At 45.8% G+C, this 23176-nt stretch overlaps 1 protein-coding gene across 8 annotated transcripts in view; it reads left to right on the forward strand.

The window, feature by feature from the left end:
- LOC119387185 (E3 ubiquitin-protein ligase TRIP12) overlaps positions 1–23176 on the forward strand; it is a 73839-nt gene that overhangs the window by 34902 nt on the left and 15761 nt on the right. For all 8 annotated transcript variants that reach the window (XM_049413396.1, XM_049413398.1, XM_049413401.1 and 5 more), the window contains 13 exons: positions 579–850; positions 1641–2031; positions 2656–2737; positions 2900–3006; positions 3308–3490; positions 6294–6404; positions 6752–6829; positions 10781–10912; positions 11392–11451; positions 12217–12416; positions 12617–12771; positions 16057–16208; positions 18737–18879. In XM_049413396.1, coding sequence (XP_049269353.1) covers positions 579–850; positions 1641–2031; positions 2656–2737; positions 2900–3006; positions 3308–3490; positions 6294–6404; positions 6752–6829; positions 10781–10912; positions 11392–11451; positions 12217–12416; positions 12617–12771; positions 16057–16208; positions 18737–18879 — 2066 coding nt within the window. The remainder of the gene's footprint in view (positions 1–578; positions 851–1640; positions 2032–2655; positions 2738–2899; positions 3007–3307; positions 3491–6293; positions 6405–6751; positions 6830–10780; positions 10913–11391; positions 11452–12216; positions 12417–12616; positions 12772–16056; positions 16209–18736; positions 18880–23176) is intronic.

Here is a 23176-nt window from a genome sequence, read left to right on the forward strand (position 1 = left end):
TTTTCGCTTCATATGCGCCATATTTTTACCGCGACCGTGTCCGAAATGTTCGTTGTAAAAGTAGGAGGCTTTGAAAAATGTTCGCTATATCTGGATGCAGCTTCAATGGTTAGCATAGGAAAATCGTAAGTGCACCCAAATATGGTCGTTATAACCGATAGATCGTTATATGTGGGATCGTTATGAGTGGGTTCGACTGTATTACAGGGTCTGGAACACACAGCGGCCTCATACAGCCAAAACTTAATGTAGCAGTCTCATCTGCAATGAAAATACCTTTCAGTATTCGTTATAAGTGTGCACACAGAACATTGTTTTAGAAAAAATGATCAGGTCTTTGTGGTGGAGTGAAAAGATGCCTTCATATGAAGCATTGGTTACAACATATGTTTGTTTCAGTTCATAAAGTAGACCTGGACAGTAACTTCGGCCAATTGGTGTGTGTGTGTGTGCGTGTGCGTGTTTGAGTGTTTGCAACGCAGTTAACTGGCGCCCTTGTTTTTTTGTGTTGAACCGGAAACCATCCGGTATCATGCAAGGTTTCTATAGCTCCTTTTGCAAATGTTCTGTTTGCGCAGGTGTTTGGGGTGCATTTTCGGCGGGAGGGTGTCATGCACAGAGTGAAGCAGCTGGCTCAGGAAGAAGTGTCCACAGCTAGTGGGGATAATACATCTGGTTCATCCAAGTTTGCCGAGGATTCCTCTGCACTGGCCAGCTCTAGCCGTGATGGCCACACAGCTGCCACCATGCTCTGGGGCGCACTGTCCTCCTCCTCAGCTGGTCACCTGCCACCTATGAACAATTCTGGGGACAGTGACCACTTCAGTATGGGTGCCGCCAGTGCTCAGATGTGAGTGCACTGTGCGTTCTCTTCAACTACAGCTGTAGACTTACAAACTGAAGTTCTTTTCACATCTTAAATATGAGTGCTTTACGTTTTTCCTTAATGATCTGTCATACCTGTGATGCCACACTTAATTCATATATCATCCCATTAGTGTTTAGTTCTCAGATCAATATGCTCAAGTTTTAGTTTTCATCTCGCACACAGATTTGGTCCTGGACTTTGCTGTCGATAACAATGTCACTTAGCATGAATGTGTCCTTGTCACCTATTTATGTTCTGACACATTGACTTTTTTTTACGCATTCGTTCTTCTTAGTGCTTATGTTCACTATCTTTCTGCCGAGCTCTGGTCTTGCATTTTGTACAAATGAGTGTGTTGCCTGACATTGCACGGGTTATTTGGTCCTAATTCAGGTGAAGAACTATGACTGGCATTGTTTACGATAGCAGTACAGTGGCACAGGCACACATTCATCTGGGATTCATCTATAATTTTGGGATCATTCTCTTAACTGTACACTTAGTGAACTAGTTTACAATAGTCCAGTGCTCGTTTTATGCTTGTTCTGAACTCGCCTGGCATCTCCTGCTTGAGCCCTGCACTAGTGTTTCCGTGAGTGCAAGGGTTGTAAAATAATTCTGCAGGACACCTGCACTAGGTCAAGTGAATTGCTCAATTCGGATGACACCATGTAGCACTAGTAAAACGAATCGTGAGGGACACACGGAGTTCATGCGGACTGTAGCTGTTCGTAGGTGCGCTACAATGTTGCCCTTATTTGTGCCCACGCAGGCGACTAAGTGACGTGCTGAAGCGCAAGCGGGCAGCCAAGCGGAGCAATGCCTCGAGCCGCAAGGTGCGCACGGAGGAGGGACCCCGCAGTGGGGAGAATCCACCCCTGGGCCCCAGCGGCCGGCGTTCCGTGCGCTCCGTGCGGGACAGCCCGTTCTCGCTGCCACCACCACCGCCAGAGGGCGCTGCCAGCCCAGCCAGCAGCACGTCCCTCTCACCGAGTGGCGGCACAGCCGGGGGATCAGCCGGAAGCGCAACCACGACATCGCGAGGCGCTGGGGGCCGGTTGAGTTCTGCGGCAGCCCGCACCACATCGTTCCTGGCCAGCCTCAACCCGAGCCGCTGGGGTCGCTGGGCCAACCCACCCCTTGTGGGACACCTCAGCAGCCAGGTGGGCCCCATAATGGCCATAAGCACCTGTTAAACCTGGCCGTCTGGCCAAAGATGTGGGCACTTGTATGCCCAGCATTGTACAGGTTTTGCAAGGATGGCCTATGCGTTGCACAATTGATGCACTAGACGATGCACCTTGATGCACCTTGTGCAACTTTTTTAAAAATGATTTTGCTTCAGTTGTGATCAGTACTATAGGGACACTCCAAGGAAACATTCGCTGTCGTTGTCACTGGGATGTTAAGTACAAAGTCAAAGTGCAATAAGACCCTATTGCGCTGCAGCTTACACACATCCCTAAATGCATGCGATAATGATTGAAGTCTCCAAAATATTACATCACTTCATTGCAGGTGTAAAAATAATTGCTCCCTCTTTGGCTGTGTAGGAGGAGTGAAAGGTAATCGTGGGCACTGCAGACAGCTAATGAGATCAACATTCCTATATTTTTTTAATGGCTACTCTCGACGACGCTAGCACTGCCTATCTTGCATGTTGCGTGTTTTGTTACTGGTATACCATTGTGTTGCATGTACTACAGATGTCAGGCAGAAGCATCTAGTTTTGGACCTAGCCATAGTTCTACAGATGCTAATCAACTGAATTATTTTAAAATTTTCAGGAGTATCCCATGGAAGTGAAGTCCAGCATGGGGTCATTTTCTGGAAATAAAGAGAAGATAAAGCTTTGGATTCATGATCAAGGTGAGTGTCTTGCATATTTGTGCATTTATGGTTTGCTGCGGATTCTTTTAGATTCTTTCGTTCAATAAAATTAGCCTTCAGGGCTTTGATAATGGCAATAGTTTATAAAGTGACTGTTCTCACATGCAGTGACCTCATTCTTGCCTTGTTTGTTTATTGCAGCCAAGCGGTTTGATGACAAGCACTTTACATCTGACCAGGGAAGCTCTCATCCTGCTCTGAACACATTAAATCGTCTCCTAGCTTCTTTAGAACACCTAGACACTTTGGTAAGGAAATGGTGATTTATTGACTATGTTATGTTGAAATTTTTTCTTCCAATCTTCTGAATATGAGTGTTTACTTCCTAGATCAATTTAGTATTTTCGTAACCTGTGAGACCGGTCTTATCGTGTAAGCATGCAAGTTTTTTTCCAACATGATAGTGTTAAGGTAGCCTTTGTTGCAGAAAATCCGCTGTCGTTGGTGTTGAGGACATACACATACTTGATTCATGTTAAAATTGTCCGTTTCGCTCCCTTGATTATGTGGCTGTCTTAGACATATCCTTTTGTCCTTGACTGTATACAGACAAACCATGGACTTCAGGCACTGCAGGAGATTCGTGCAGTGCTTCTTGAAGGGGATGTCTCATCATTTGAGGTCATCCACAGTGGCCTTGTGAGTCGCCTGCTCAGCTTCCTTACAACAGCCAATTGCCATCGGGACGACCGGTTACGCACCTTTCTCCAGGTTTTCCTGCACACCCCACAGGTAAGTCCCTGCATCAACCAGTTGCGATTTCTGGCTGTGGTAACGTTTAAGGGAACCTTAAAGGGCAACGCTAGAATTCACCAGCCATGAATTGTTAACCTTTCCTGGACTAATGGATCCTCCTGGAATGGTAATCTTTTTCAGACAATAATAACAACAATAACCTGATATTTAAAAAAATATCATGAGAAATGAGTGTTCAGAATGCTATAATTTGTTGACCTTGTGCCACAGATAATTAAGGCTTCTTTGAAATTTCGCTGATGTCCCTGTGTTTCTTATCACCCAAAATTTCGTATTACCAAGGAACTAGCACAGTCTGTTTTCAAACCAAGATATACACGCAACAAATTTATTTTCGTAGAAATAACTCGTGTATGTCTTTTTGGGATGCAAACGGAGCAATAAGGGACGGTGCAGCCGGCTTCCACGAAAGCGCGCGTCGGAGCTTCACTTGAGGCCAGCTGAAACTAAGTGCCAAAGTCCTCTCCACCCTAGTCATAAGTGAATGACAGGAACACCGAAACGCTTCATGCCTTTTTATGACTTTATTGCCTTCAATCTTTCGCTGCGTTAGCTGGGTGCCTTCGGAACTGCGTAGCCCTGCCATGGTGGCCTAGTCGTTATGGTGCTTGACTGCGAAGGTTGCGGGATCGAATTCCGGCAGCTGCGGCTGCATTTTTATGGAGGGGAAAATGTTTGAGGCCCGTGTACTTAGATTTAGATGCACGTTAAAAAACCCTAGGTGGCGAAAATTTCCGGAGCCCTCCACTGCTGCGTCTCTCATAATCATATCATGGTTTTGGGACATTAAACCCCAGATATTATTAATCAGAACTGCGTAGTCGCTATCAATGATTGCATCGACAGCGATCGTGGTTTCGTGCGCAGCGGTTGCGGCAAACGGTATTTCTGTTTTCAATCCATGTGCGCTGGTCGTGCACATGCCTTCAGAACTGCATCGTTGCTACAATTGCGTCTTTCACGGTTTTGTCTGCAGCGGTTGTGGCAAGCAGCATTGCTTTGACTTGGTGAGCGTTGCATTCACTTTTACTTTCAGTTTCGTCATCGCCATTCATGATCGTGTCGACTGCGAGCATGGTTTCTCGCGAAATGGTTGCGCCAAACGATAGCTCAGTTTTCAATCTGCGTGCGCTGTCTGCGCACATGCCTTCAGAACAGCGTTGTTGCTATCTATGATTGCTTCTATTCACAGTTGTGTCCACAGTGGTTGCGGCAAGCAGCATCTCTTTGACTTGATGAACATTCGATGCACGTGTACCTTAAGATCTTAGTCGATGCCTACACGATCGTGTTGATAGTGAGAGTGGGTTCGTCCACACCGGTTGTGGCAAATGATAAGCACAGTTTTGGCTCTGTGTGCGTTGGTCGCACATGTATTTCTGAAGCTTCCAGGGTGCGCTGCTGTCAGCCGTCGCTCGACTGTTTCTCTACCCAAGTTCATATCCCCCGTCCAGACACTGAAAAGTGTTCGGAACATCCAAATTTTGGCCCATTGGACTCAAGGGAACCAGGCCGGGGTATTTTCCGAATTCGTATCAAACTGAAATTCATATCAGCCATGTTCGTATCGCTGAGATTTTTCTGTATACTGAAGAATAAACGTAAGGTTTCTAGATATATCTGGCAAGATCCACCTTTTGGGTTGTATTATCCAATCTTGGGCAAAAACGTGATGGTATTAACTGCATGAAAATGCATTATTTCCAAGGGTCGTTGGCCGAGAATAAAAAGAAAAAGGTATTAGGCCGAAAAACGTATTATGCAGAATCGTATCAATGAGATTCCACTGTACTGGCATCGTTGATGAGGCTCACATTCTCCTGCACTTGCCTCAAGTCAACAACCCCACCCTTCCTTTTCCAAGAAGACGTGGGTGCTTGCTTCCGAACCCTCACCCCCTGCCAGTGCACTCAATAATGGTGTAGGCAGCATCAATCCAGGAACATGACTTAAGGTCGTTGGGTTCTACATTCAACTGTGCAGCATTTTAGAGGCCCGGTTTGTCGTCCATCCACAGATCTCATGTGGCGTTATCATGCTCACAATCAAGCGCTCAATACAGGCCTAGAAGATAATTAGCAATGCTCAAAACCGGGTTAAAATAAACAAGCAAGTTCTAAAATAATGTAGGTAACAGCAATAACCAACAAGTAATCGCAAGAATTAAAATCTCTAAAAACGCTTCGGACACATGCAGTTGACTCCTGCGCCACGCAAGAGAGTGTGCCACTGCCTCGCAGAGCACACGATTTTCACTTTGCCTGTGCTCGGTCACTACATCTGAAGGGGGCAACAACCTGATGGAGCTCGCTGCAGACGACTTGTATCTCAACTGACGTAACAAGCCGGAAGTCTATGAAGCGCAACAAAAAGTAGTGCGCATGTTGCACTCAGTTTGCAAATCTCCCTAACAAGATTCTATTATGCTGAGGAAACCCTACATGCTTACCTCAAACATTAACGTCATCGACTGTTTGGTGAACAGGGCAGTGGGAACTCTACGAATGGGACTCATTGTGTGATCGTGCTATGCACTTCCTCGGGTTTCACTGTAGTGGGGCTGCATTTGGTTTTTTAGATTGAACTACCTTTTATTTGAAAAAATTTGATTCCCTTGGAGTTGGAATTGATAACTTTCTGCTGTACAATATTGTCATTTAATTTAGGGATTTGCCCCAGAGAAGACTAATAAATGCAGCTAGTGTGATCATGTTTGCCAGTGATATCGCTGTGCATTCTACAAAAGCTGGCTTGGTGTTGATGTACTTCTCTGCTGCAGTACAATCCGGATGTGGTGTATGACCACGTGATTCCGTCTCCGGGCCCACTGAGCGCCTTGGTGCAGAAGCTCAATGCCTGCGTGAGCCAGCTGGAACAGTTCCCAGTCAAGGTGAGGTTGCAGGGCCACGTCTATCAGCAAATGCCTGCAGTATTTGCTGGCAAATGGGAATAACGAATAGTGATGCATCAGTTCAGAGAGAATAAGCTAGCCGCCAACCTAAACAGTTCTTCCTGGTGAGCAGCGCAAGTTCTGTAGTGCCAGGTCACTGCAATTGTTTCTATTCATCACTAATTGAACTGTAGTTAGCCCACAGCCATAAGCTGCCGGCAGGTTTTTGATCACACTAGCCTTGTAGAAAGTTGTGGGCATGTATTGGGGCACTTTTCAAACAGCATGTCCCGCTGTAACTCACCACTAAAGCTTGTCTTTCCTCATGATTCCTTTCATGTTTATAGGTACATGATCTTCCTGGTGCTGTTGGAGGTGGCCGAGGCACTTCCGCACTCAAATTCTTCAACACCCATCAGCTCAAGGTACACACATTGAGCTTTCATTTATGAAGCATGATTTTGTGGTGTTGAATAGTGCAGTGAAACGCTGCTTGACAATGCAGCTTTTGTCTCCGGCATACGTCATATGTGATATCCAAAATTTGTTGCATGTTTTGAGCGTGTAAAGACAGTATTTGTAGTCTCGGCCACTCAATACAAAAAGAGATGAGGCACCCCTCATCAGCAAGATGAGGGGTGCAGTCATCTTTTATGCGACAAGTTGATGCAGTACGCACTAATAGATCGCCATAGGACAAGCCACTACAGTTAAAGCAGTTACGTATATAAAGCAGTTACATATTTATAAGGTTTTGTTGTATATTAGATTCATCTTTAGCCAATTCCGATAATAAATTTTTAGAGCTGTGCGAATAGCAAAATTTTGGGTGCGAAGCGAATTCGAATAATAAAGATTGAGTGCGAATCTAATCGAATAATTTCGAATAATTTTCGAATATTTCTCAAACATTTTTCGAATAATTCGAAGTGAAATTACAGAAAAAGTTGCAGTGAATCCCTAAGCATGTTCTTGTGAGATAGCAACATGAAAGTGTTTCTTTTCGCGAGGTTGATGAAGCGCTGGTGGGGTCATATTTCATAGTTGTCTTTCTTATCAAGAATGAAGCAATGTAGAGGCCGAATTGTATTTATGTACATGATTTGGTGCAACCAAAGTGTTGCCGACAACACTTTACACGTGATAGGCAGAGATGCCATTTCCTCAGCCTCTCCTTCTCTTTCAACTTCTGTGGAAGGCCAACTGATGTGGCAGACAAGGGTGTGCTCCCTTCAAGTCCGGAGTTCCAAATCTGCCTCGTAGACGTTGATATATAAGAACATCTGAAATTTTGGATGCTAAAAAGCTTCGGCGTCCGATTTTTCAGACTTCCTGCCCAAATTTCAGGTTCAAAACAGCATTAATTGAGCCCCCAACTCTGCCACATCTTTCATCTCCATATTGGAACCATGTTTTCTTGAGTTAATACATTTGCGACCGTAACGGACCTTAAAAGGCAGCTTTGCCGCAATACGGGGGCGTGAGGAGGTGAAGCATATTGAAAATCTAGGGACCACTTCCAATCGGACGTTGTCTCTTGCCTAAGTTCGACCGTAACGGAGCTTGAAAGTCAGCTTTGCCGCAATACGGGGGTGTGATGAGGTGAAGCATACTAAAAATCTAGGGACCACTTCCAATGGGACGTTGTCTCTTGCCTAAGTTCGACCGTAACGGAGCTTGAAAGGCAGCTTTGCCGCAATACGAGAGTGTAATGAGGTGAAGCATATTGAAAATCTGAAGGGGTCACTTTCAACCGGACGTTGACTGCATTTGTCTTTGGGAAGTTCGAATAGTTCGAATAGTAAAATTTCAGTGCGAATCGAATCGAATAGCAAACACTATTCGAAAAATATTCGAAATTTCGAATATTCGCACACCCCTATAAATTTTGCATAGCTCCTACACCTCCCTCTTGCATACATGATTGGTCAGCTGGTCTGAAGCAGCCGTAGAATTTGGGGATTCAAGTAGCAATAAGCATACGTACATTCCGGCCACGTTTTATAAGCAGAAAGTTCGTATACCGTATATACTCGCATAATGAACCCACTTTTGTTTTCAGAAATGGTGATGCAAATTTGCCTGGAGGGTTCATTATGCGGGAAAAAAAATTGCGGTAGTTATAAAAGTTGAAATTTCGCATGACGGTGTTCAGAAATTCGATAATTATACCTCAGTCTTTAAAAAGTACGCATTTGCACGCAATGTATGCGAAAAAAAAAGCTTTATTGATGACACCAACCGGCCACTTTCTGGCGCTCCTACTCGCTTCCATCGCCGTCAGTGTCTCCCTCGCTTATGTCGCTTGCTGCTGCCGCCTCGTCATCGCCAGACCACAGCGCATCGTCTTCTGTACCGTCCAGGCTATTGGAGGTCCCAGTCTTCTTGAAGCTCCGGACGATCATATTGCTCGGAATCTGGCTCCACGCCTCCAGAATCCAGCGGCACAGCATCTCGATGGACGGCCTGCTTATTTTACCGGCAGAAGTCCTTATTTTACCGACAGCCCGTTCAAGAACAACAGCGCATGTGCAGGCGCACTAATGAAAGTTCCTTGCCAGTTAAAGGCTTACTGACGGAACTTGATAATTATAATACCTCAGTCTTGAAGGCTTACTGACAGAACCACGTTGCGAATGCACGGTGCGCCGTTGCTGTTTTGTTTGCGTGCCACTGTGCCTGCGTGGTGCTATAAGCAATAAGGTTTCTTGTGCGTTCGACAGATGGCGCTCGGCCGCAAAAAATAGGCGGGACTTTCAAATTTTGACTCTTGTCTGCGTTCGCGCTACTTGCAACTTGTTGTTAAGTGATGTTCTTAACTTTTGTAGCATCGTCGTTTTGAGATATAATGGCGTGATTTAACGTTGTTTCGATCTTCAACGACATTATCAATCAAACCAAAATCAAATCTGCATATACACACATTAAAAAAAACTTTTTTTCTTTTTTCCGAGCACCAAAGTGGGGGGTGGGTTCATTATGCAAGTAAATACGTTACAGTCGAACCCGGGTATATCGAACTCGCCAAAAGACGTTTATTAGTTCGATATATGGCATAATTCGATATAGGCCCGCTATAGGATTTGATGACTCAAAGGCACATACCAATAAGGAAAGTACTTTACTAATATGGTGGCTTACTTGCGTGCCCTACTTTGGAACAAAATAGTCCTGGATTTTCTTCTGTTTCAACGACTTCGCTGCCTGCGACAGCACGCATGCCTCCACGTTGTCCATCGAGTCGGAGCAGCCTTCCATATTCACGCAATAGCGCCGGACCAACGCAAGTGCACTAATCACTTCGGAGGATGTAGGCAACGGGCCATCGTCAATTTCCTTATTGCTGTCGCTTTGGCTCGTGGTCGGCACGACGTCTGCAACGTAGTGCTCATCTTGTAGCTGGCCCATGATGGCAACATCATCGTCCGCACTGACGAACTCGTCGAATGTTGATCCATACGCGGCGGCGACGTCGGACTTCTCACCGCGCTCGACTCAATTTATGATTTCGAGTTTCGCGGAGTGCGGCAAATTCTGCCTCTTTGCACAAGCCATGACGACAGCGCGCCAAGAAAGTTCACAAAGCGCCAACAGGCAACACCACCAGTACGGACCACGCTGAATAAGGGCTCGAGGAAAAGACAGAAAAGAGGTAGCAGCAGGCACGCAAGCATAAAGAAAGAAAAAATGGCGCTCAATTGTGCCGCCTCCGCGCCGCGGAGAAAGCACGACGGCCTCTGATTGGCTGTAAGTGCTGCGAGCAGGCCAGGATCATTTTTTGCAGGGGGGTGTTCGCCCGTGCACAGCCGGGTCTAAACCACTTTTTCTAGGGTGGCGCCGGCAGTTTTCCCCGCCACCGCGAGGGAAAGCCAACTTGCTGGGGCACTTTTGAGGCACATGGAGTTTGATATATCGGTTGTCGTTGCTATTTTCGTTCGATGTAACCGTAACTTTTGCTATATATTCTCAATGTAAATTTACTGTGTTTAGAAATTGTTCGATATACGGGATAATTTGATATAAACGGGTTCGATATAGTCGGGCTCGACTGTATATATATGCTGCTAGGATTCATTGAACGAGCAGTTCTCAAGATGCAGCCTCGGCCATAATGTACCACTTATTGTGGAAGACCAGGGAGCACCTGATGTCCTCAAATTTTGTACACATGGACATATTCTAGTGACATGCTAGCAGGCTGTAATGTAGTTGTGTGTGCAGCATGTACTACATCTGCATTTTTAAATTGTTGTTCAAGGATGTGTTTCATCATGCAAGCAGCATAGATGTGAAAATTGTACTCTGGTCAAGTTCTAATTGGGTTCTTTGGAATCCGTGTTCTTATACACACACACTTCTGCCCGTCTATGTTGTAGTGCAACCTTCAGAGGCATCCATCCTGTTCTAACCTGCGGCAGTGGCGAGGGGGACCTGTGAAAATAGATCCCTTGGCACTGGTCCAGGCCATTGAACGGTACCTGGTAATCCGGGGCTACGGGAGGATACGAGTGAGTCCCATTTGTCACTTGGACACATTCTTAAATGTGAAGTGTGGTGCGTGCTGGAGCGTGAATGCAAAAATATCCTAAGTGCTGTAGACTGGGTCAGCCCCCTTATTGTTCCTGGTTGCATAGTGCCCTTTGCAATGTATGCGGTGCCCAGGCATGAGCCATTTGGGTAGCAAGGTGTGCATCAGTTATTTTTCTTGTCACGCTTTCGCACTTTTGCTGCATTTTGCAAATGACCAACATCCGCTGTTCGTCGTAGGAACTTGTCTGCTTTTAACAATCTCGCAACCACAAGTATAAAAATGGCATTGACCAAGAAAATAGCTTAGCGATTGTTTTGAACAGCTATCTGCTTTTGTCTTTCTGATGCTTAGTCTTGTGTGTCCACATACTACAAAAACTCTGTATAACGAATAATCTTTATAAGTGGGCTCAGCTGTATACAACTTCACCTTTTTTTTTTTATCTTTGAATTGCAGGATGAAGATGATGGTGGTAGTGATGAAGAGAATTCTGATGAAGACATTGATGATACTATGGTGCGCTACTTTTCAAGCCATTTCCATTTTGTGTGCACAAGTGGTTTGCCTTTCAGCGACTCTACTTTTGACTAGGCTTGCAGACGTGTCGCCTGAACATTATGGCTAGGTTATCTACGTTGTTAGACCTGTATGTGCACATGCAAATGCAAATGTCTAGACGGTCACATCCAAGGGGGAAGGGCAAATGAGGTGCATTTTATAGGAAGCTTTCTCTTAATTTGGGACATTCAGTTAATCGTAAAATGCTGCAGCGTTGCCATTAACTTCCAGTAGGAATCACCTTCTGTGTGTATGGGTGAAAATAAAACTTATAGATGTCGTGAATTCGGGGAGATTTTATTTATTTAGGCTTTGGCTTTCTTTGGATATTGTAGTCAAACATTAAAAAAAAGTGCTTAGTTTTAAACTCTGCTCCCAAGAGCATGTATGTCATTCTTGTGAACTTTCCCTTTCCTGTCTGAAGCACAAAGAAGTGGTACGAGATGTATGACTGAAGAAAGTACTGTTGCACGGCAAATTTACTGCAGAAAGCCCCTATATAGTATAGATGCAAGATGTACTCATTAGGTGCAATTCTTGCAACAATTCTCATACACATTTTTTTTGAGCCAGGAATTAGATATCATCTAACATTCATGTCCAGCATTTGAGAATGGGAAATAATGACTCCTGTGTGGCCCACCTGCAAGTTTGGGAACAAGGTTGGGCACTAGGGCAACCGACGACAAAAATTGTTGGCCACCATTTCTTTGGTTCGTGCAGGCTGCCATGATGATAAACCAAGGCCAAGCACGGCATAAACTGCAGTTCCTTATTGGGGACCACCCGCTACCGTATGGCATGACTGTGTACCAGGCCATCCGGCAGTACAGCGGTGCAAGCCCTGATGGCCAGGAAACGGACACAGACTCTGAAAACCCCATGGGTTATGCCAACATCTGGGTGCAAACCCATACCATTTGGTGAGTGACGTGTGTACCATGAGTGCTGGACAGGGATTGCCAAACTAAGTGTTATGCATGCAAATCCTTGCCTGGTCATCTGAGAATAACATGTGTGTGAAGTGTATATAAACACATTTCTTTGATTTGTCGCATAGCAGGAAGTTTGCAGGCAGGAGCATTAGTATTACGAGCTTATATTGTGCACTCTGTGTTGGCAGGTACCGTCCTGTTCCTGAGGATGATCGTAGCGGAGCAGCCTCAAGTTCAAGTCGAGCAGGCCAGTCGTCATCGGCACCAAGCCTTTCTAGTCGCCGGAACAAAAGCTCCTCTGGCTCCAAATCTGCTGCCAAAAAGAAAGATGATCTCTGGAATGGTGAGAGTTGCTCATGCACAACTTGTCCTTTGGCCATGTGGCTGAATGGCCCTGATTATTTTATGCAGGGTGCTGCTTTGTGCGTTCCTATATGCCAGAATTTGGTTACCATTGCAGCTGCATTTAGAGCAAATGTAGTAGTAGTATCAGTTGCGGTTGAGTTGTGTGTTTGATGAGCGGGAGGTTGTGACCATGTCACGATGAGCAAAAACTGGTGGCAAGCATGCAAGAGGAACAGGTTGAGAACTGTCTTGCCCATTTGTTCAGCCAGTTCCTGCCCGGAGAGTTATGGCTGGCCCGTATGTAGAGCACAATCAAATAGACCTTTTTCAAGCAATCCCAGAGCGCCCCACGGATGCGCGGAGCACTATAGGAAAAGTGTGTACGCCGTGGGAGCACAGAACGAAAAGAACACATCGCGGCTTCTTGACATTTCTTGCATCGTAAATACTGCACACATCCGAACACATCCACGTGTATCTCCACGCATGAAATGTGAGAGGAAGGGGACAATGTGAGAGTGTAGTGTAGGTATCACCGAGCAGATATGTATCGGTTGCAGCAGTTAAGCAGCATGCACATTATCGCGTGCTGATACTGTCAAGACGTACTACAATATGAGCTGGGACAGTGAATTCATGTTTATTCGACAATTACTTGTAACGTTTGTAATGATACAAATGTGATGTATCGAATTGCCAGAGATAGCTTTCCGCTTGAGCATTTACTGTCATGAAAAATGTCATGAAATGTAAAATCTGCAGCTACTGTCAACGAATGGTGATAAAAGCTTATCTTTTGTTACCTGCAGTGCGAGTGACTCACACGCTGCGTAATCTATCTTATTTTACTAAATGCCGACTGTACTCTCTCGCTTAATCTTTAAACCTCGGAGCCTCACCTTTTGCTCGTAACAGTGTCGGTGGACGTTGATTTCAGAGGGATCCGCGAATTGCGTTGACTGCTCGTGAAATTCGTCTAGGAAACCGAGTTGTATAGTTTTATTTAATTTATGCCTTGGTGCATACTGACGCAAAAAAACGCTTCAGAAGCGCTCAGCTGGTGTAACAGTGGCATGCGGGAACACTATATACAGATGGAAATTGTAGAGAAGCTGTCGTAGCTAAACACAAAAGTTCATGACTGAATTACGGAGTAATACGTTACACCTGTCACATTCACTTAATCTGAAAAGTTCTGGCACAGCGCAGGCGGAAAGCTAACGCATGAGGCCTGCACGCTCGTCACGGCAACTGCTGTGGCATACACACTTTTCCCATGAGTGCCTGCGCACCCGTTGGTGGCGCTCATGTGCTTGAAGGAGGTCTGTTAGAGCAGTCATGGCTAAAGTGCAAAGAAGTTACAGTATACAGTGGAACCTCGTTAATGCGTACCTGCCGGGGACGCCTCATAACTACGCACTAAACGGTAGTACGCATTAACCACCAAGTAAAATTTTGCATCTCCTCGCGTACGCCGTCGCTGCCAGCAAAGGAATATGTACAGTGCTACAGCAAATATTGCCTGAAATACCCACTGCAAAGCCTCTTCTTTCTTTTTGCCAAAGTGGAGAAAAGATTCTGGCACTCTCGCACGACCATCCGATAGTGCCGATAGCGCACGGTGGCGACGCAGGAGAATTTCGGAATTATTACAGGGTCCGTTATACGCAGTGACCGACATAGCGACAGAATGGACAGTGTCGGCTTTCAGCGATATATGTGTGTGCGTCTGTACCATGATCTGCTACTAAACGAAAACTGACAGTTCCAGTGAAACGCAGTACGGCTGCGTGGAGCCGACCGTCTCCTGCTAGTTGCGTGCAGCGCGTCGCCTTCTCGGCTCTCCACCGTCGCTGCCGGGCTGCTTGCTGTACCGCACTTCGCTCCAGACCGTGCACAGATGTGGCGAGTAGCTTGTTCAGTTAATGCGGCGATAACGAACTTCCTGCAAGCGATGCGCACTCCGCAACGCTCTAGCGGTCCTGGTGGCGAACGGAAGTGCCTTTGGGTGGTCGCCCAATAAAAGCGTGCAGCATGGTTACAACAGCGCTACGTTTGCTGTATCGTACGCGTGCGTTTAGCGTGATAGCGTCAATGCAGAGAGGTTTCTCGTCACCCACGACCAGCAACGTTCAACTCCACAACAGCGAGCTGCTTTCGTTTCTACAAAGTGGCGCACTCTTGAACACGGCCCCGCACAACAAGGCGGCTGGAATCGGCGGCCCAGTGCGTTCAGGTTGTCGCCTGTCAAAAGCGTGCAGTAGGTTTAAAGTAGTGCTGCGCCGCACGCATGCCCGAGCAGATACCTGAAGATACTTATTGTGATAAGGTTGTCGGCAATAAGTCATGCTAGTGCGTTCGTCAGTAGCTGCCGCCTCGCCTTCGTTCCTTCCCGATGCTTACCCGCAAAGGCATTACTGCAATCGTGTGGAAGTCGTAATCGGTTATCGACCGATCTGCGCACTTCCCGAAAAAAAGGGAAACCTTTGGCGGCACATTGTGGCGTCGGGAAGTTCAGAGGCGCAGTAAAATTTTATGGCACAAAAATTTATCGCGGTACGCAGGGTACGCACTAACCGGAAGGCGTAGGATGAAGCAGTATGGCTTAAGCGGTCAGCAAATGCATTAGGCTCTATGAGACTCGGTCGGGGATTCGTCGCAACTACATTTTAATTGTTAGTACGCTTAAAGCGGGCACGTATTAACGAGGTTTGACTGTACAAAGTTTAATTAGCATACAGGTCTTCACACGCATTAACAGTAATATATGCATACTTTTACAATGTGTAGTGTTCTGAATTGATTTTGTCTAATGTACAGGAATGCAAATACTAAGAAAATGTACAAGGTGTGCATATACAAGGTGGCTGGCACATTTTTTCGACTGTTCAATTTGGGCATTAAATGAAAGACCGGGACCTGAAAATTGGGGGAAAATCTGGCCAAGTATATGAGTGGCCTGGATAATTTAACGTAACAGCTCTTCTGTGGAAAATTTCGTTTCTGAAGGCTATGTACTGTGTTGTGAGGTCATTACCCAGAAGGTGATCACATGGGAGCATTGTTTTGGCACTAGCTCCGGCTTGCTTGGTAGTCTGCTACATTGCTACATCAGGCCTCACAACAAGTAACGGCATAGGAGGTAATCAGGTGAGCCGGAGTCATTCGCTTGTGTAGCTATTAAAAGCCTGCGTGTCGCAACGATGCTTTATTCACTGAACTTCGTAATGCCGGTATAACTGCAGGGAAGACGATGGGTTTACTGCTTGCTTTTGTTTTACAGAAGGTGTAGTACCCGAGACTGCCTCACTGCTGCACCAGCACCTGAGCTCAACGTTGCCAGAGTCGGTCACTATTCAAGATCCGTCTTTGCCTGTGATTGCACTGCTCAGGGTTGTCTATGCCCTGTCACAGCACTGGGGTTATCTTTATGAGGTACCTCCACTTTTCTGTGTCTGCCGGGATAAGCAAATAAGCTTACATTAGGCTATTTGAGGAATCGGCAAGTTTACAAACATGCAGAGGTTTAACTTCAATCTGAAGGGTGTGTTAAGCCATTTTTTGAAGGGATGGCCGAATAAGTGCTATGGAAAATGTTGAGTTATTAAATGTGGCCAAAAGTGCAAGAATAAACATTTTGTTAAGCTCTGAATACTTAATCTACATTGCATTAAAACAATCTGCTGAATACAAACTGTGACTGAAGTAGTAGTTTACTCAGTGCAGATGATGAGAAAGGTGCTCAAAATCTTGCAAGAACACTGAAGTTCACTGAACCATCTAGCCTCTCCTGCTGCCTAGCTCTGCCATCTTGGTACCATTTGAAAGCTCAAAGTTTGGCTTTCTGTTCAAACTAGGCTTGTGCGAATATTCGAGCACTTCAAATATTCGAACGAATATTACAGTATTCGAATTTGCTTCAAAACGAATTTAAATTCTAGGAAATTTCGAAGTATTCGAAATGAACGAATAAAAATATGTAAACCGCATGCAACCCCCTGTAAAGGTGCTTTCACTGCAGTAGAGGTGTGTTATGCCGTGAATACACCTTTCCAGAAGAAATCTGCATTGCCACGAAGCCCCACTTCAAGTTTAATTGAACATACAGTAAAACCTCGTTAATTCAAAGTCACTGGGACTGAAAAATCTAATTAAGCGGGTTTTCGAATTAACCAAACATACAAAAAGCGAGATGCAAGGAACTTTGAATTACTGGAAGTAATCAGAGGTGGTCGTTTGCTGTTCCTGCTAGTTTGTGGCTACAAGGTTTATGTCTTCCAGCAATACCTGGTCCCAATTTTGCCGCTAAACCGGGGAAACGGCCAGCCTCGCTGCTGCCAGCGCAAGAAGAAAGAAAGAGGGGAAAAAACGGTCTCGTGGTCAACTGAAATGCGTGCCTGCGGAAAAGACTTGCTTCGCTTCAACACAGTGGTGACACGCGAGCAGCATGCCACCTGCTCCCCGCAGCGTCAGCGCGTCATGATGCGACCATTCGCTCATTCTTTTTGGTAAAATTTAATAATTTTACCATAATTCAAAGAATTTAATAATGCCCAGTGTGACGGAATTCGCGATGTGTTCTGGGTGGAAAAGATGATCATTGAAGTTTTCGAATTTAGTTTTCGAAGTAGTGGGGGGGGGGGGGGGGGGGGTGGCAGGCAAGTACTCCGCCAGCAGTGCAAGTGCGCAAATTGCCAGAACAACCACCATTCGGAGGTTCGCATACATCGCGAATTTTGCCAGACTGCCTTTTATTAATTTCTCTATTTTGCCAGAAAGAATGGGTAAATCATGACGCGCTGACGTTAAGAGAAGCATGCGTCATGCTGCCTGTGTGTCACCGCTGTGTTGCAGTGAAGCACGTCTTCTTTTCCGCAGGCACACATTTCAGCTGACCACGAGAGCGCCTTTTGTTTAGTGTTTTTCTTGCGCTGGCAGCAGCGAGGCTGGGATGCTTCACTTGTCACTCATTAGTATCGCTACATTGCACTGCCTTGTGGCTCCTAAGGGCCATCGTTTCTGCGGATTTGCAGCTAAATCGGGATCAGGGAATGGCACATGGCACCCAAAGTTTCGAATTAACCGGGCTGGTACTGACCGCCGCTTCAAATTATCTACTCAAATTTACATTGCAAAATATGGGGCCTAAGAAATCCTTCAAATTATGCAGGATTTCGAAATAACAGAGTTCGAAATAATGAGGTTTTACGGTATTACCCTCACATTGATTCATCATTTTTTAAGTTTAAAAGCTTGTTATACTGGCTTATATGCTCCAAGTATAGTAAATTTTAAAACGTAACATATTTTACAGGTTATCACTTGCGTTCTACCGAAACTCAAATCCTGCTACTACTCCAAGTTGCTTCCACTTCCCTTTGAACCAAAAAGAATGACATATGCATATGCCTTGTTTCAACTTTAAAACCATTGCGCTGGTTAGTTGGGTCATGACAAATATGCTCATTTTTCTTTATAATATGTGATATAAACTATTCGAATTCGCTTCGAAATTCGCTTTGACCAAATCACTATACGCTTCGAATTTGCTTTGGACTTAAAATTTACTATTCGCACAAGCCTAGTTCCAACCCTTCTCGCATGCGATGGCTGTTTAGGAAAAAGAAAAAAGTGATAGCCGGCTTGACAAAAACTAGCGATGTGCACGGCCGTCCGATTGCCTGTTGGTACAGCAGCTTGTGTACAAATGTTCCACATCACTTCCGCATGTCAATCTTTATTTACTATGTCATATATTGTTAGTAAATTGCTACCCTCCTAGAGAGTTATGCGAAAAATCTGAATTTAAAAATAATTACGAAGACCATCGCTGCGCAACAGAACTAAATGTGCTTTGTTATAACAGTCTATAAAATCTGTGTAAAATCATTGGAGATGTTAATTTTGCATCACCTGTGGCAGCTGGGTGTGCACTGACTGTAACCATTCCAATTTCATTGCAGCTTCATTCTTACCACCCTGCACTTCCAAGATCAGAGTTTGTCAACAGCAAGCTTACAGCCAAAGCTAATAGGCAGCTGCAGGACCCGCTTGCCATCATGACAGGGAACATCCCCTCCTGGCTCACTCAAGTTGCCTATGCCTGGTGCGTTCCCTTTTGAGTTTCTGTTCTTTGAATCAATACAGTGCATTGGCGATAGTAGTCCTATAATACAGTATGGACTTTGTGGTCATAGAAGGACATATTGAGCAAAACTGCACGTTGTGAGATGCCTAGGCTGGATTTTCTGAAGGCAATATGCTGCCAAGACAACGGGAAAGTGTACCCTTGTTGCAGGTGTTCTACTTGAATGTGCATTTTAGTGATCTGGAGAATGTATATGTTCCAAATGACTCCGCTATAAATTGCTTTCGTCTATACTCTATTTTAAACACAGCAGGCAACAATATAATAGCTTACACTTTTTTTTAACTGTTTGCATCTGTGACCCAAAATAATTTATGTATGAATAAAAGGTGCAGGTAGGGTCGTCTATAGAGGCCGGATTTTCAGGCATTAAAAAAGTGTGTTTTAGGCGCCAAAAATAGGCAGGCAGAACATGTTTTAGGCCTCCAACCTCGTAAATGCAGGCACAATAAATATTACATAAATGCAAATAATTTCAAAAGAAACACGTGCGCGATCTTTAAATATGACAGGAAAGCAATAAGATATTGTTTATGATGCACAAAGGCGCCAGCAGTTCAACATAGCCGTGCAATTGTACTTTTTCCCCGCACGGTTCACAGAACAGTCTTTCCTTTTATTCTGTGGCATGGCGAGTCAAGTGTCCACTGTCTAATCAACCCACTCCTGGGTCTCTTTTCTTTTTGGCATGGCTGATAAGGGCAGCACAGAAGCAAATAGCCAGATCACTAAAAGATCAGAGGGGAGGGATGCCTCGTATTGGCTGGGTCTAATTGCGTCAGGCCAATTTCTCCTTTGTCGGTGAACACCTTGAGAAGTAAATTGCAAACAAAACAAAAGCCGCATGCACATCACATTTTAACGTCGAAGCTGTTTAAGCTGTCGGTAACTTGTGCTCCGTCGTGCAAAACTCCTCAGGTGGGTATGTGCCACAGGAATTGGGCAAGTCCCACTACCGTGTACAGCAGGTGCGAGTGTCAAAACGAAAATCATGAAGCGTGAAAGAGAGAGAAAAAGCGATATAAAGTGGAAGAGAAAAATAAAGCTAAATAAAAGGAATACATACTTAAAAGAAAAAATACAGAAAAACATAGACGGAGAGAGAAACAAAGAAAGAGACAAGCGGGAAGTGATAGAGAAAGGGAAAGGGAAGAAAGAGAAAGGAATATAGAAAGAGCGAGAAAGACAAAGAAATAGATGGGGCGAGAAATAAATAAAAGGAAACAGACACAGAAAAGAGATACTAGAAACGGAGGAAAAGAGAAGGAGAAAGAAAGAGAAACAAGGAATGCCGCCTAGCTCTGCTCTTCCTTCACGCTTGGCACCACTAGTGCAAAGTTGCCATAATTTTTTCTTTCTTTTGCTCTTTACTTCCCTTTACCCCTGGTGGCTCTCCATGGTTTCGCATTCGCCAACCGCTCGCGCCATGTCAGCGTGGTGGCATTTCAACATTGTACGCAAGCGTACACGCATATGGTGACCGGTGCGTCCCATTTCATTGCTGCTAGAGGTTGTTTTCCGGAATTTGGTTGAACTAGAGGACTAGGTTGAACACCATAGAGTTCCGAACAGTCCATGTTGCCCGGTAACCTGAATAAAGGTCTTAAACTGCACTTGAAAGCGAAGTTTGAGGTTAAGTAGTGTTCATATAGGCGCCGATATTGAAAATGGGCATTTATAGGCACTATAAAAACACTATAAAAGCCCTTCTTAACCTGTAAGTCATGCTCATACAGTCGACGACCGATTTTTCGGACCCTCAAGGGACCGCGAAAATGTCCGAAAAATCGGGCAGTCCGAAAAAGCAAATGTGCCCCCAAAATGCTCACTTTATTGCTTACTATTGAGCCGGAGGGCGGAAAAAGTGATTGATCTTCTTCTGGACCATGTTTCGCTTCCGTGCGAGCACGTCCGCCCGCATTTCGGCTAGAGTTGTCGTGTCGCTGTAAGCTGACGAAAGAGTTGCGAGCGCTTGCATCAGCTCAGCTTGCGTCGGCTGTGTTGTTGCAGGTAAGTCGTCGTCGTCATCGTCGCTCTCGGACTCCGCAAGCACTTGGCGAATGATTTCCTCATCCGTGAGGCCAGCGCAAAGTTCCAACTCGCTGTCCACACACGCAAACTCGGAAAACGAGACATCTGATGGAATCTCGACGCCCGCAGTGCGAAGGTCGTCGATAAGCTGCTCGCTTTCCGACACCTGGTCGACGACACTGTCCTCGTCCAAGGCGGCCGACTCGCCATTCAACACAAATCCCGCGTGGCGGAAACAGTTGCGCAGCGTTGTCGATGTCATCGACTTCCACGCATCGGCGAGCATGCTAAGTGCCCCAAGCAAATCAACCGAGTACGCTTTTCCGCTGTCGAGGCACACCACCGCACGCGAAAGCAAGCGTGACCGATAGTTCACTTTGAGAGTGTGTATGACCCCCTGGTCCATCGGTTGTAGGACACTTGTCGTGTTCGGTGGCAAGAACTCGACGCGCACAGCCTTCAAGTTGTTTATGTGCCCGTGCGCAGCGCAGTTGTCGACAAACAACACAATCTTGCGGCCTTCTAGATCAAATTTGCGATCTAGTCTTCTCACATAACTTTCAAAAATCTTCTGCGTTACCCAGGCCTTTTTGTTGGCCTCGTACGAAACAGGCAGGGACTTTACGCCTTTAAAGGGGTGGTGCCACCAAATTTGTGGCTTACGCGTTCTTTGCTGTAAGCGTTTCCTATAGCTCCAGGAAGCATGATGCACGCACCAAGATTCATGTATTCTCGCTAAATAATTTAATATCGCGTTTTGATGTGGACAACTTTCGGTTTCGGTTTCTGGGTGCCGAGGTTGGGCAGTGACGTAGAAGTGTAGGAGGCGTGGTCACGTGACCACACAAGGCTGTGACGCACTTAGCCAGGAAGCGATCGAAACTCGGCGAGTGATGTAGCAAGCGATGCTTTACCGGTACTATAGTGAATTAGAATATATTCTAGTTCACTACAGCCGGTACGTAGGTTGCGGAAGTGGCGGAGGTCCGGAGGTCACTCACGTTACTACAGCAGATTTGGTGTGACGTCACTACAACTTTCGTTGCCCTTCCTACAGATCTACGTCAGCGTTGGCGCGCTAGCGATGGGTTTCGATCGGGAGAATGGGCATTTAGGTACACTTTGGAAGTGAATTAAAATATATTCTAAACGTCTGCTGTGTCCGACCCTTCGTGTGGAATGTCCTTGCATACAGAGGAAACCCACAATAGGCTTGTTATAGCCTCGAAATTTGATGGCACCACCCCTTTAAAGCACCTCGGAGCTTTCGACTTGCCGATGACGAGCATCGGCAGTTTTTCTGTGCCCGACATATTGCTACCGATCAGTACAGTAACTCGCTCCTTACTGTGTTTGCCACCATGACAAGGGTCGCCAGCAAAGGCAAGAGTCTTTTCTGGCATCAGCTTGAAAAAAAGTCCGGTCTCGTCACAGTTGAAAGTATCGTCTGGCGAGTACTGCTGTAAAAGGGACTGCAGCTTTTCAGAGCGGTAGTTCGCAATGACGCTGAGGTCAACAGCTGCACTTTCACCGCACAGCTTTTTCAAACTGAGGTCAGAGCGCTTCTTGAAATTCCTTAGCCAGCCGTCACTGACCTTAAATCCCTCAATGTTCATTTGAAGCGCCATCATCTCAGCTTTCTGTTTGAGGAGGCCCCCGGAGACGGGCACCTTGCTGGCCACTGTCGACTTCAGCCATACGAGTAGGGCCTCCTCGAGCTTAGGGTAGGTACCTTGGCTGACATTTTTTTGACGAGATCCAGTGGACTTTTCCGCCGCCTCCAAAATCTTCTGCTTGTTCTTGATGTAGTCCGAAAGAGTCTGTTTGGAAATATGGAACTCTTTCGCAACGTCTGCGCGCGATCGGCCACTTTCAACAAGCTTGACGATGGCAGCTTTTTTCGCCATCGACATGGTGACATACTTGCCGCGCTTCATCGGAGCTCTCGAGGCCGACGACAACATCGACGATCCCTTATCCATTATGAATCAGCGCAGTTAGCTAGGCAACACACGCAGAGGCGGAACACATGGCACACGCACAGGCGAAAAGTCAGTCGATGCGTTCCTGTCAATCCAACGGTCACAGCAGAGAAGAAAGAAAAATTTTTCGGCAGCGACGCTGATGCGGAAATAGCCTCGATCCAGCAGTTCGAGGTAGCCACCCTAGCGGAGCTAGCGGCCGCGCGCACGGCCAGCACCGGTTCGAGGCTACTGGAGAAAAA

The sequence above is a fragment of the Rhipicephalus sanguineus genome, chromosome 3 (genome assembly GCF_013339695.2).
Source record: "Rhipicephalus sanguineus isolate Rsan-2018 chromosome 3, BIME_Rsan_1.4, whole genome shotgun sequence".
Lineage (NCBI taxonomy): Eukaryota > Metazoa > Arthropoda > Arachnida > Ixodida > Ixodidae > Rhipicephalus > Rhipicephalus sanguineus.